The 13,723-nt window shown below is 31.0% G+C and overlaps 1 protein-coding gene across 1 annotated transcript; it reads left to right on the top strand.

The window, feature by feature from the left end:
- Window positions 1-5,053: 5,053 nt before the first annotated feature.
- Window positions 5,054-7,264, top strand: LOC122504097. The gene is made up of 5 exons (XM_043614995.1): window positions 5,054-5,207; window positions 5,361-5,664; window positions 5,707-5,897; window positions 6,108-6,275; window positions 7,068-7,264. Exons 1-5 carry the CDS (start codon window positions 5,054-5,056, stop codon window positions 7,262-7,264), a joined length of 1,014 nt encoding a protein of 337 aa, XP_043470930.1.
- Window positions 7,265-13,723: the final 6,459 nt, after the last annotated feature.

The following is a 13,723-nucleotide window of genomic DNA, read 5'->3' as shown; positions in this document are numbered from 1 at the left end:
TTTTAAGAGCACTGTACAATGTTTTCAAGGACGTGCCTGCTCGAAGAGCTTTGTACACGACTTATACAGGTTCCAGTATTTTCCCTCTGAAGTTCTGCTCCATTAGGTGGTTAGAAAATGCTGACGTAGCAGAAAGAGCTCTCGACATGTTACCTCTCACTATCACTTCATCAGGATTAAAAATCGGGAAGCGAAGAATTACAGTTTAATTTGCAGAATGTTAGCTGTAATGCGGAATCAATTAGGCTAAAAAGATTAAAATATCGGAAAAAAATATCAAATGTAATAAAAAATTCTTTTAATCCAAATTCGTTATTAACAATTCATTGGGATGGAAAATTATTAAGTTGTTTTCCTACTTTGTCCTTTCTTAAAAACGAGATGCGTAAGATCGACTAACTTCAAGTGTAGAACTTTTTCTTGATTGGCTATTTTTTCAAAATCCTTTATTCCTTTATTTTGATTGGATAAAATTCAAAATCCTTTATTTTGATTGGATATAATCAAGACGACATTACTTACTGATGTCAAAGCAGCTAACTTCAAGTGTAGAACTTTTTCCTCATTGGCTGATTTTTGGCTGATTTTATAATGAGTGTTCCTCATTGGCTGAATTTTATAATGATGGTGACCTCACACTTTTAAATTTTCGTTTTAATAATAAAATATATTCAATTTTATGATTCATTTTAGACGCTTCAAAATTGTTGCGCGCGCATCTTTTTTTCCAAACAATTGTTTGTCCGCTACGTAACCTCACCTCAGTGTGAAACGCATAGTTTTTTTTGGTTGGTATGAAAAATTACAAAATATTACAAGTGTCAGCAACTGTCAGCCATTTGCAAAGTGTGACAAGTGTATCGTTTCGATAAGAAGTATTGGCTGTTATTTGCTGAGTGATTTTTTTCTGAAAGTGTTGATTGTGAATTTTGTGGTTTTGTTTTTTTGTACATTTGAAAAAAGTTGCAATTCTTTTGTACATTTGAAAAAAGTTGCAATTCTTTTGTACATTTAAAAAAAGTTAAAGTACATTGCATACGTTACGTACGTAAGTATTAAAATTAAAATACATGTAAATACAAATTAAATTTTTTGTTAATATTATTTGTATATATATTTATTAGGAAGAGTTTGTAAATATAATGTGTGAATTATTTAATTTATTAATTTAAAGGATTTAATTAATTTTATTAATTAAAGTTAAAGGTTAAAGTTAAATACATTAATTTAATTAAAGTTAGAGTTTTAAAGTTAAAGTTTAAAGGATACATTAATTTAATTAAAGTTAAAGTTTAAAGGAATACAGGACATTTGCCTGTTATTTTGATTTCTAAATGTAGAATATTGATTTTTTAAATTCTGATGTTTGTACATAATTATATTATAGTGGTAATAATTATTATTTAATATTGATTAATATTTGTTTTTTAAATCTTAATTATTGATTTTTTAACATTTTGTTTTTTAACATTTTGGTAGTTAGTTATTATTTTGGAAAAAACTTTATGAATATTAAAGATGTACTAAAAATAACATGTGATTACGAGATACCAGATACTTGATAAACAGAGATTTAGTCAAGAGGTACTAGATTAACAGATACTCTATTAACAGATACTAGATTAACAGATACTAAACAGATACAAAACAGAAAAATTTACCAAAAATATACTTATATTTAATAATATTAATAATATTAATAGATGAAGACACATTCTTTACATTCTTAATAATCTTCAATAAGAAAGGATAAGATAAAAATTCCAGTTACTGTTAAATGTGACAATAGTAACATTATTTACATGTGTTCTGAATTAACTAATTTTATGAAAAACTATTTTTTAGAAGCGATATCTTTTCAATAAATTGAAAGAAATCATGTCGAACAAAGAAGGAACTGTTAATTTAAGTGTTAAAGATTTTAATATTATACTTACTGAAGGAGGAATGTTAAATGATACTCATATTGATGAATTCGAAAAATTATTGAGAAGGGAATCAAATTCTGCTTTTAGCATGCAAAGCACTTTGTATTTTTATACGCTTGAATTTATTAGTCCGATTGAAAAAGGTAAAAAGCATATTCAAATACTTTTTAGTGGACCTATCAAGAAAGGTCATTGGATTTACACTTATTATGATGGAATGAGACTTTATATTTATGATAGTCTTAATGAAGGATGTTTAAATGAAGATCAAAGGAAATATTTAAGTAGATATCCTTTTAAACCTCCAGTAGTTTTCACAACTGTTGATCAACAACCAAACAATAGTCTTGCTTGTGGAATATATGTAATAGCATTCGCAACATCAATATTTTTTAATATTATTCCCCACTCTGTCAATTACTAATATTATTATAACATGAGAAATCATTTAATGTTAATGTTCAAAAACAATCGTTTAAGTAAATTTCCGTCAGTAAGGTCGACTAATATTAGAACTATGACTGTTGAATGTAATTGGGAGTGTCTTCTTAGGAATCGAGCTAGAGAAAAAATTTTCCAAAATGAAGAAAATAAAATTGTTGACAATAATTTATCATCGTTGAATTCAACCAGCAATGTTTGTAAAAAAATTTTGTTGATAGTTGTTTAGAAGATTTGCCTTTAATTCCAGCAAATGATGTTAATAATATTTCTATTCATTCAAGCAATGGAATGAAAGATACAAGATTAATAATAACTGAGAAGTAAGGAGAAAAAAGAGCTATGGTTCATTTTCCTGAAGAAGAGGAAAAATATAAAATCATAAAACGTCAAAAAAAAGCTGCTTATCAAAAAAAATATCGACAAAAAAAGCGAGAAATAATAAAATTGTTCGCTCTGAATCATTGGATTCTAATGAATTCATTAGTGCAGAGCAAACTTTAAATACGAGGCCCCAAAGCACATCTACAGCTTTATCATCAGCAGAAGAAAATATTTCTACTTCTAAAGTTAAAACGTCAATTCGTGACAGAAATGTTGCTTACAAGCGCACCTCTCGCCAAAATAAACATACATCTGTTCAAAAACAAAATCAGTCTGATATTATTTCAAAGTCACATATAGAGATGGGTTATTGTAATGAAATAAACATTACACGTGATCATTCTTATGTAAAACTTTGTGAACATAAAGTTAACAGTGAATGTCATGAAACTTTAAAAGAATGCTGCTTATCAAAGAAAGTTTCGACAAAAAAAACAAGAGAATAATATAATTCTTAACCCTCAATCACTTCAAACAAAGGACAGTATTATTACAGTGTCAAAATCAAATATAAATTCAGAAAAATCCTCTACAACTGTTACTACATCTTTGGCAAAAGATAATGTAACTGTTACAGCAAATTTAGCAAATACTAATATTTCCGGTCGTCAAAAAAATGTAGCTTATTAAAAAACTCATAGCCAAAAAAACGGGATTCTGCACAGAATCAAAATTTCTCTGACAGTATTTCAGTCTCGCATATAGAAGAACATTTTGCTGGTGCGATGAACATTTCATGTGAGCATTGTAATGCTAAACATTTCCAAGCAGAAAGAGTATCTAATAAAAAAAATTCATTTCATGATTGTTGTAAACATGGCGAAGTCATTCTTGAAGATCTACCTGCTCCTCCACTCATATTACAAAATTTATTTGATGGCACCCACGAATTATCTGGGCATTTTCTTCATAACATACGACCTTACAATAATTCATTTGGTTTTGCTTCTTTCAACGCTAACTTAGTTAATTTTAACAATAGACGACCAGGACCATATTGTTTCAAAATACATGGTCAGGTTTATTATCAAATGAATACATCTTTGTATGCAGAAAGGAACGATACTCCTTCATTTGGACAATTATTTATTGTTCATCAAAACGAAGCTTCCGAAATTTGTTGTAAGAATAATGTTCAATTAAACCGAGATATTGTTGATGGAATTGAAACAGCCCTTCGGGACTGTAACCTATTTGCACAGTCCTACCGTATGATGCATGAAGAAATTAAAAAAACAATGACTGAAAATAATGCAGAAATTGAGCCTGAGATGCAATTATTATTTTGATTAAAGCCTGGGATGGATAGTAGACGTTATAATTTACAAAGTGTCAATGAAGTTGCAGCAATTTTTACTACAACTGCTGATGGTGATATTCCAGAATCATATGTTACCGTATATAATAAGAATACAAAAAGTTTACAATATATAAGTTCTATGAATCCCAATGTTGAGCCATGGATATATCCTTTATTTTATCCACATGGAACAAGAGGTTGGGGCAAAAATCTGACCTGCGCTAATACAAATAAACGTGTATCAAGAGCTGCATACATCAGGCATAGAATGGCTTCTAGGGACAACAATGTATTTTTAAAGGGTGGTAGATTATTTCAGTAATAGATTGTCGACAGTTATGTGAAAATTGAAAAAGATAGGACAAATTTCTGTCGAAATAATCAAAAGAAACTTCGTGCAGATACTTACGAAGGTCTAATTGATCATTTACAAAGAAGAGCTGATGATTCGAACAATGAAGTTGGGAAAATTGTAATACTTCCATCATCTTTCACAGGTTCTCCGAGAAATATGTTACAGCATTACCAAGATGCAATGGCTATTGTGAGAAAATTTGGTAAACCTGATCTTTTTATTACGATGACGTGTAATCCAAACTGGCGTGAAATTAAGGAAAATTTATTACCTAACCAAACTGCCTCTGACAGACCAGATATTGTATCGCGTGTTTTTACCATAAAAAAAGATAAACTTATTAATACTATTGTAAAGGAACAATTATTTGGCGAAGTGATTGCTTATGTGTATGTCATTGAATATCAAAAACGTGTATTGCCGCATATGCATTTATTAGTGACTTTGAAACAAAATTATAAAATAACAACACCCGAGATTGTAGACAAATATATTTTGGCAGAAATTTCAAGTCAATCAGAAAATGTTATACTTCATGACATCGTTATGAAAAATATGATTCATGGCCCATGTGGAAATTGGTGTAAAGATAATAATAGTAAATGTTTGAAAGGTTTCCCAAAACAATTCTGTTCTGAGACAATAATGGATGAAAACGGATACCCAACGTATCGCTGCCTTAATACAAAACAATACGATCGCCTAAATGGAGGAACTACAGATAATCAATACGTTGTTCCATACAATCCTACATTACTACAGTTATTTAATTGTCATATTAATGTAGAAGTAGTTTCAAGTATTAAATCCGTAAAATATATGTATAAATATATTTTTAAGGGACATGATGATGCTGCTGTAGTAATTACCGATAGTAGTAATAATACAAGTTCTTTAGAATATGATAAAATAAAAAACTTTATTGAAACTCGATATGTTAGTCCTGTTGAAGCATGTGATAGAATATTTGGTAGACCATTACAGAGTAAAAGTAATTCTATTTTCCGATTACCTGTTCATTTAATTAATCGGCATACTGTAACCATTAGTGAAGAAGCAAATGATGATGCTATAAATGAAGCTTTACAGAAACGGACTATGTTATTAGAATATTTCGATTTAAATAGGCGTGATCCACAAGCTAGACAATATACATATGCAGAAATTCCATGTTATTATGTTTTTAAGAAAGAACGTGGTGAAAATGCATTAAAATGGGTGAAGCGTAAAGGGTCATTTAATGTCATTGGTCGGATGTATTAAATTTCGCCCAGTCAATCAGAACTGTTTCATCTTAGATTACTTTTAATAGTAGTTAAAGGCGCTACAAGTTATGATCATCTGCGAACTGTCAACAATATTGTACATGACATTTTTCGTAGTGCATGTTTAGCATTAGGCCTCATTGAAGATGATGGAGAATGGGAACGTGCTTTGACAGAAGGAGAAGTATGGATGATGCCCCAACAATTAAGACGTTTATTTTTGCGTATTTTAATTTATTGCCATCCAGTTCATCCAAACGAACTTTGGGAAAAGTTTAAAGAGGCTATGTCTGAAGATTATCAGAAAAATTATCCATCTAATGAAGCTCATAAAAGAGCATATAATGATATAATTAACTGTCTGTTGCATGAAGGATCAAATATTCGCAATTTTCCTGAAATGATACAGTTAAATGAAATAAGTATTGAAACAGAAAATCAAGCGAACAACGAAATGTCATTGCAACAACATAAAAAGATTGGTGAAATGCAATATGTGAAACTGAATTCCAAACAGAAGGATATTGTTGATGAAGTATTAAATGTAGTTATTCAAGATAAAAGAATACCATCTTCTTCATGTTATTACATTGATGGACCAGGTGGATCCGGAAAAACTTTTGTTTATACAACTTTATACCATTTGTTAAGAAGTAAAGAAAAATGTGTTTGTACTATGGCATTTACAGGCATTGCCGCAATATTACTTCCCCGTGGTAAAACTGTACATAAAACATTTGGGATGCCTGTTCCATTGTTCTATGACTCTACATCAAATATTAAAAGTCAATCTAAGGAAGCTACATTTTTGAAAGAGGTTGATGTCTTTATTTGGGATGAAGCTCCAATGGCGCCAAGATATGCTATGGAATTAATTGATAGAACATTACGTGATTTTATGAATGTTGATATGCCATTTGGTGGAAAAACTATGCTTTTGGGTGGTGATTTTAGACAATTATTGCCTGTTAAAGTTAATGCTACTAGAAGCGAATTAGTTAATTTATCTATTAAATCTAGCACATTATGGAGTCATTTTAAGGTGATATCATTAACAGAAAATATGAGAACTTTACCTGGTGAAAAAGAATTTTCAGAATATTTATTATCAGTTGGAAATGGTACTTTAAATGATAATGATAATAATATACTAGCACCAGAGCAATGTGTAGAAAATGGTGATATCATTCATAAAATATTTGAAGAATTAATTATCAATAATAAATACGATGATTTAGCAAAAGTAGCAATATTGTCTGCTCGAAATGTTGATGTTGATGAAATTAACAACAAGGTGCTCGAACTGTTTGATAATAAAAGTGAGCGAATTTATACAAGTGTTGATAGTACCGAAAATTGTGATAATGGAAGTATAAATGATGCTATTTTACAAGAGTATTTAAATACTTTAAATCCATCAAATTTCCCGCCTTATGAATTACGATTAAGAGCCAATTGTATTGTCATGCTACTTCGAAATCTTAGTATTAATGAAGGTTTATGTAATGGAACGCGAATGCAGGTATTAGAACTATCAAACAATCTGCTACGTTGTCGTATTTTAACAGGTGATAATCTTGGGAATCATTAATTATATATTTAGGAAATCAAAGACCTAATTTACTAATCAAGAATTATGTTTACACTGAATTATTGAAATAAAAGTAAATATTTTTTCTATAAAAATGTCTGAGTCGTTATATATTTTTTTTTCTTAAAAAAGGAGTGTGTCTCAGTATGGCTGTCTTTACGCGTAAGACTTTCTTCGACGCTTGTTATTGGTAAATTACGTCATTTTTTTGTAATAAGATTCACACGTAAGATTTCTTTACACGTTTCTTTCATATCAATTGGTCAAAGACGTTTTAATTTCCTAATTTCAAATAATAGTTCAAACTTCAGATAATTAAGTCACTTATTTGTACGTATTTTAATGTACTGCCAACCAGTTCATCCAAATGAACTTTGAAAAAAGTTTAAAGATAATATTTCTCAAGATTATTAACGAAATTTTGCATCCCATGAATCTTATAGAAAAGCATATATTGAAATAAATTATTTTCTTCGAAATGACGGAGTACTTACATTTTTTGTATAATATTTACAGAAACCACACTTATATTTCTTTTTTACAGCAAAAGTAGGAACGATTTTAAGAAACAAAAGTAAATTTTTAATTTAATATCCTCTGTTTATGGCTTTCTTTGACAGTAGAGATGTTTTTTTGCTAGCTAAGTGAAAAATAGTTAAAAATTGTTTATTTAGTAACGTTTTTCTTTCATCACTATTTTTTAAAATATAAATTTACTATGGAAGATTTTAAATGTTACAAAATTTATTTAACAAATAGATTACTTTGATTATAAAAAGGTTTTCTATAACTTCATCGTACAAAACTTTTTATAAAATGTGCCATTCTTGAAATATACGCTTTTCTTTAAGCAAAGAAAAGTGTTGTTTTTTTTATCAAAACCATAAACTTTAGAAATGATACATTTAGAAACAGATAAAGACAGAACTAAAAGTGTAAAGGTATAAAAAATTGTTTTACGCACAACATAGGCTATTATTTTATTAAATTGAATAATATTTAAAAATTCCTATTATCAGAAACTGTCACTCAAATTGATACCTTAACATACAAAAGACTGTAATTTAAAGAATAAAAATGCAAGAGAAAAAACGCGCGCGCGGCAGCGCGCGATCGTTCTCGTAACCGAAAAATTAAGAAATTCTTGTATTTTAAGAACTGTAATGTCTGTAAAGAATTTATTTTTTATACATAATAATTTTTAGTAAATTTAGCAATAAATTTAAAGTAATATGTCACAAGAAATTATTTTTATTACTCAATATTATACGTTTAAAACACGAAAATCATTAAAAAACGTGTTTTTAAGCTAAATCGGCTCGTCGCGACCTCTAAATCGTTTTTAAAATATCTGGTAAGATAGGTGGCATCTTTTTCGTAAAAAGGAAGAAAATTTTTGGGTAGAGTTGAAAATTAAAAAAAAAAATTTTATGGGCACCCTATTATACATAGATTAGAAAAATTTTCTTAAGAGGGTTTAGAAGAATGAAATGAGTTCTTAAAAATGAAAATGCTCAGAAATTAGTAAACGATTTTGCCATTTTTGGTCTGAAAAGTGCACTTGAGGTATAGCCATCTTTAAATTGCTATAACTTTTTTGTCATTATCCGATTCGGCTGAGCCTACATTTTTCTGACTCGTTAGGCCTTTCTGCAATGAACCCTTCTTGTGCGAATTCTGTATAAAAAGAATTTTTATCCCACATGCACAAAAATGGCGCTTTTAGATAGCTGACGACAGGGAGTAAAGTCACTCATTTGTTCGACCATATGAAAATGGCGTCCATTTTCTCCCATGTGCAAACATAACCGCTGGTCCCATGCGTTATTTTTGCCCAAGGGAGAAAACAGCCGCCATTTTTATATAAGTCGAACAAGTGAATGACTTTTTCTCCCTGTTGTCTGCTATCTGAAATCGCCACTTTTGTGCATTAGGAATAAAAAATATCGTAAGTAACACGGGAATAAAGGCAGCCAATTTGTTTACGATGATTTTTGTGACACTCGTTTCGGTCTCGGGGCGCCTACGGCGCCCTTGACCTCCACTAGTGTCACAAAAATCACCGTAAACAAATGGCTGCCTTTATACCCTTGTTGCTTAATATACTATTATGCTTTTTTATTATTATAATTATTAATTAGTATTTTATTATTATAATTTATCATAGTTATCCTCTCTTAGAGTGTATATAAAGTCACATATTTTTATAATGTTTTGTTAGATATTTTTACTTTTTCATCTCATATTACTTGAAATTCTTCTTCTTCTTCTTCTTCTTCTTCTTCTTCTTCTTCTTCTGTTTTTATGGCCTCTTGTATTAACAAATAGCCAGTACTAAATGTATATTACTTGAAATGATGTTATTTATCATTTTAAGTTAATTATAAAGTTTGTGGGAAAGTGTATTGAAGAATGATTAAATTGTTTTAATCTATTTAAGAACTATTTAAATAAACTGTACGGAACCCCACAACTCTTTTAAAACTATACTCAGAACTCTATTAATAATTAATTTCCTGTAAAAATTTTATTATTTATGAAAATAATTAAATGTTTGTGTAGAATTTTATTAAATTTTTCAAAAATCGTACTTTTCTGCTTGAAAGTTGTTACTCAGGGGTTCAAGAACAAAGAAACAATTTTAAATAACGAAAAAATTCACAAAACATAAATAAAACATTTATTAAAACAAATAATTATTACAGACTTAAAAATAGAACTATTTTTCACAAGCGTAACATTAACTTGTCCACCATATTTAATTTTTAAAAAAGGCCACTATGCAAATAAAAGTATAGGTTCTAAGCTGTAATTTAAGCCCTATTATGATTTTTTTCGTTGAAATTAAAAATGGACGGACAGGGGTTAAATTTGACAAAGAATGCCCCTTTTATAAAAAAACTTAGGGGAAAGTTGTTAGGATTGGGCATAGTTTTGACTTTACTTCATAACTTTCCACAACAACAAAAAAACCAACTCAAAATAATTATTTTTTATAACATGCAAAAAGTAAACAATTTATCTCAGTAGTAATGCTGAAAAAACTTTAGTGTTGTCTACAAGCAGAACAGCGCTTCGGGGGCGAAGCTTCCCGTTCACAATCAATATTATTTAAATCTCAATACTTTATGACATTAATCACTCTTCATAATTTTCGTTTCACGTTTTTAGTAATCCCGAGGGAAATTGACGTTAGGCATCGTCTGCTGTCAACAACACACAGAAGCATACGCAGTGGAATCTCTTTATTTTTGCTAGTTATCAAATATTTATTTTAGGTTGGTAACAGTGCTTCAGTAGCATGGAAGGTGGGGTGAACTATGCGAGAATCTTCTACTTCCCTTCTTTTCTCGCACTAGTGCGTCTAAAACGGCACTTTAGACAAGTTTTTGGCAATAGTTGGCCGCCTAACCCCACGTTTTTACAAATGTGCCAAAAGCGTGGTCCTTTGGGAAAAGGGTTGTAGAAATTTTCAAGTGCAACCTACGTCAAAATGTTTTATGGCGATTTTTTAGCCAAAGAGACAAGCTTTCTAAAGCGATATTAAAATTGAAAAAACCTATTTAAATAACAGCCTCGCAAACCAAAATGTGCCGTCTTGGCTGCCTCGCCCCATTCTACTCTATCATCTTAATGAACAATTTTTGTAAACTTATTTTGTCTTTGGCATATTTCTTCTACACTTAGTTCTCTTCTTTTGACACAACAAAAAAGTTTTTGCTGAGCCTATATCACTAAGTGGCACAATACTCAAGTATACGTTCGTATACTTAACTGCGACTCATATGAAAAGATGGCTGACATTAGTAGCAAGAATTTACGTAAAAAAATAGATGGCGCTAGTGCTATAAAACGAAATAAACGTGGTGGCTCAACCCTAAAAACTGCCTAACCCTAACAACTGTCCCCTATTATTTAATAGGAAAAGGCACAAAAATGCATTTTTCTCTATTCTCCACACAGAAATTTATTTATTTATTTATTCCATTCGAAAGTTCATCTCGAAATCTCAGTTTCTTTGTTGTTTTCCAATTTATATTGATAAATATAATATTTTTATTGTCATGGCTGCCGAGCTGACAACACGTTTTTCTTTTTGATCTCCACATATACGGGTGGTTTGACTGGTTTTTGGTGTTCTGAAATTGCAATTTGTGCATCGTGTATAGCAGAGCACGTGTATGGAACTGTGCATTGACTTTTAACTTTATTTTCGCATTGTTATTGCAGTTATTATTGATTATCGAATCTTACTTTTTGCAATCGCATTAAGTTGAACTGACTGTACCGCATCGTGATTTTTAAGTGGTGGTGTGTAATTTCTGCAATCTTTAATCTTAATTAATTAGTGCAACCAGCATCACGTGTGCGTGTCTCCATCTTATCAGAGGTACTGTTTTGTTATAACATTTGTTATCTTTTTTCACAAATATTTAACTGTTTATGTGTGGCGTGTGTACTTTCTGAATTGGCTGTACGTTTGTTTGTATGGTGTTTATCAGTGTCACCAGAGCATTCAAATCATGGATAAGGATTCTAGCTCGAACAGTGGCAATGATCGGCCAAAAGATGGCCTTCTAGGTACGAATTTGACTTCTGTTTGTCCAGTATGTAAAGGTAATACAGGAATCTCTAAGGCAACTCTGTGTTCAGTGTGTAACACCTCCTACCATCCTTCATGCGCTCTCAAGCTTCCCACCATCTCGAACGGTGGATTCAAAAAGTGTTGCGGCCCACCATCGCCTCTCCCCACCGCTTCTTATACTCCTCTTTCGTCTGACTCTCCGTCGTGTGACGACATGCGTATGCTTATCAGAGAGGAACTACAATTTGTTCGAGAGACTTTTTCCTTCGAATTGCGCAATCTAAACACCACAATCTCTAACCTGTCTACTGATATGAAAGCAGTCAATGAGAAGATTGATAATTGTACTTCTCAATCACGTGAAACCATCCTTCGTGTTGATGCTTTAGAAGATAAAGTCGAGGAAATTATTCAAGGTAACTATTCTGCAAACTCCTGCTCTGACTCCTGTTTGCATGAATTTGAGGATCGTGTGAGGAGACGCAAAAATTTAATTGTTTATGGTTTGAAGAATAGTGATCCATCCCTCCCTCTTGATTCTCGCCAAGATGATCTTGCAGATCCGTTACAGATACGCACTGTATTCATGACACTAAAAAAATCTGCACGTCTACCTCCCGAGTTTGCAGAAACTTCAATGTCTCTGGACAAAACCAAGACTTAACAACAGGAATACCAGCGTGTAAAGGAAGAATTGCTGTCAAGGACATCACAAGGAGAGAAGAATCTCAAAATAGTATATTGCCTCGGATCACCAACCATTATCACTCTGTAAAATCTTCAACATTTTTGTATTATCAGAATACTCGGGGTATTAACTCTAAAGAATTGCATTTCGAATGCTTTCCGGATATGCATTTTTTCAATTTTTATTTTATCTGAGTCCTGGCTTAAACCTCATATCGATTCCAACGATTATTTTGATCCATCTCTATTTAATGTTTTTCGTAAAGATCGTACCGATAAAAAGGGCGGTGGCGTTTTGGTTGCGATAAATCATGAATTTAAAGTTACAAGTTTAGAAGCTACTGCTCTCAATTACAATCAAGATGCTATTGATTTTCTCAGATTAATTGTAAAAAAAATTCAATTTCTTTCTTGCTTCTTGCAATATACATTCCGCCTGACATATCAATCGCAGATTTTTCTTCCTTTTTTTCTGACCTTGATGCATGTCAGCAGCTACAATCTTATCCTGTCATCTTCACGGGCGATTTCAATTGTCCAAATTTTTTCCAACCCTTTCAACAATCGAGTGATCCAAAATCCATTATTTTAAATAATTTTTTAACTATGTACAATTTACAACAAACTAATTTTAGCCTCAACTGTTCAGAAAAATTACTTGATCTTGTTTGTAGTTCAGTTGAATGCATTACAATCAAGGCAGATTATCCACTCGTTCCAATTGATAAATATCACCCCCCACTTCTCATTGAAGCAAAATTAGAATCTGCCCATAAATTTTACCCTTCTTCTTTTAAATCTTTACCTACTTCGCAATCAAATACTACTGTAAAAATGGACTCTACGTCCATCTATCAACAATCGATTGGTCACACCTGATTCTCTTTTCCGACGTTGATTTGATGTGCGACGAGTTTTTGTCAATAATTAATGATTCGTTTTGTAAATTTGTTCCATTATTTAAACCTTCTTCTAAATTTAAAAAACGTTTTCCTCCATGGTTTGACCAGTCGATAATTAACGATGTTAACACCAAGCATATATTGTTAAAAAAGCGCAAAAGTCCTAACGATTATTACGACATGCAACTGAAAGTTATTTCTGCATCTTTACATAAGCGCATTAGGAAGAATCATTCTTTGTATGGCAAGTCCGTCGAAAATAAACTTAAAACAAACCCAAAAAAT

This window comes from Leptopilina heterotoma, unplaced genomic scaffold, assembly GCF_015476425.1.
Source record: "Leptopilina heterotoma isolate Lh14 unplaced genomic scaffold, ASM1547642v1 Lhet_278, whole genome shotgun sequence".
NCBI classification, from domain to species: Eukaryota; Metazoa; Arthropoda; class Insecta; order Hymenoptera; family Figitidae; genus Leptopilina; species Leptopilina heterotoma.
This window is presented reverse-complemented; position numbering and strand designations above follow the sequence as displayed.

Bases quoted from the DNA above. Each gene is read 5' to 3' on its own strand.
- LOC122504097 (XM_043614995.1), top strand. From the start codon at position 5,054: ATGGATGAAAACGGATACCCAACGTATCGCTGCCTTAATACAAAACAA. The intron at 5,208-5,360 runs GTATTAAATCCG...GTCCTGTTGAAG, and splicing joins TAATGTAGAAGTAGTTTCAA to CATGTGATAGAATATTTGGT. The intron at 6,276-7,067 runs GTGGATCCGGAA...CTATTTTACAAG, and splicing joins TTATTACATTGATGGACCAG to AGTATTTAAATACTTTAAAT.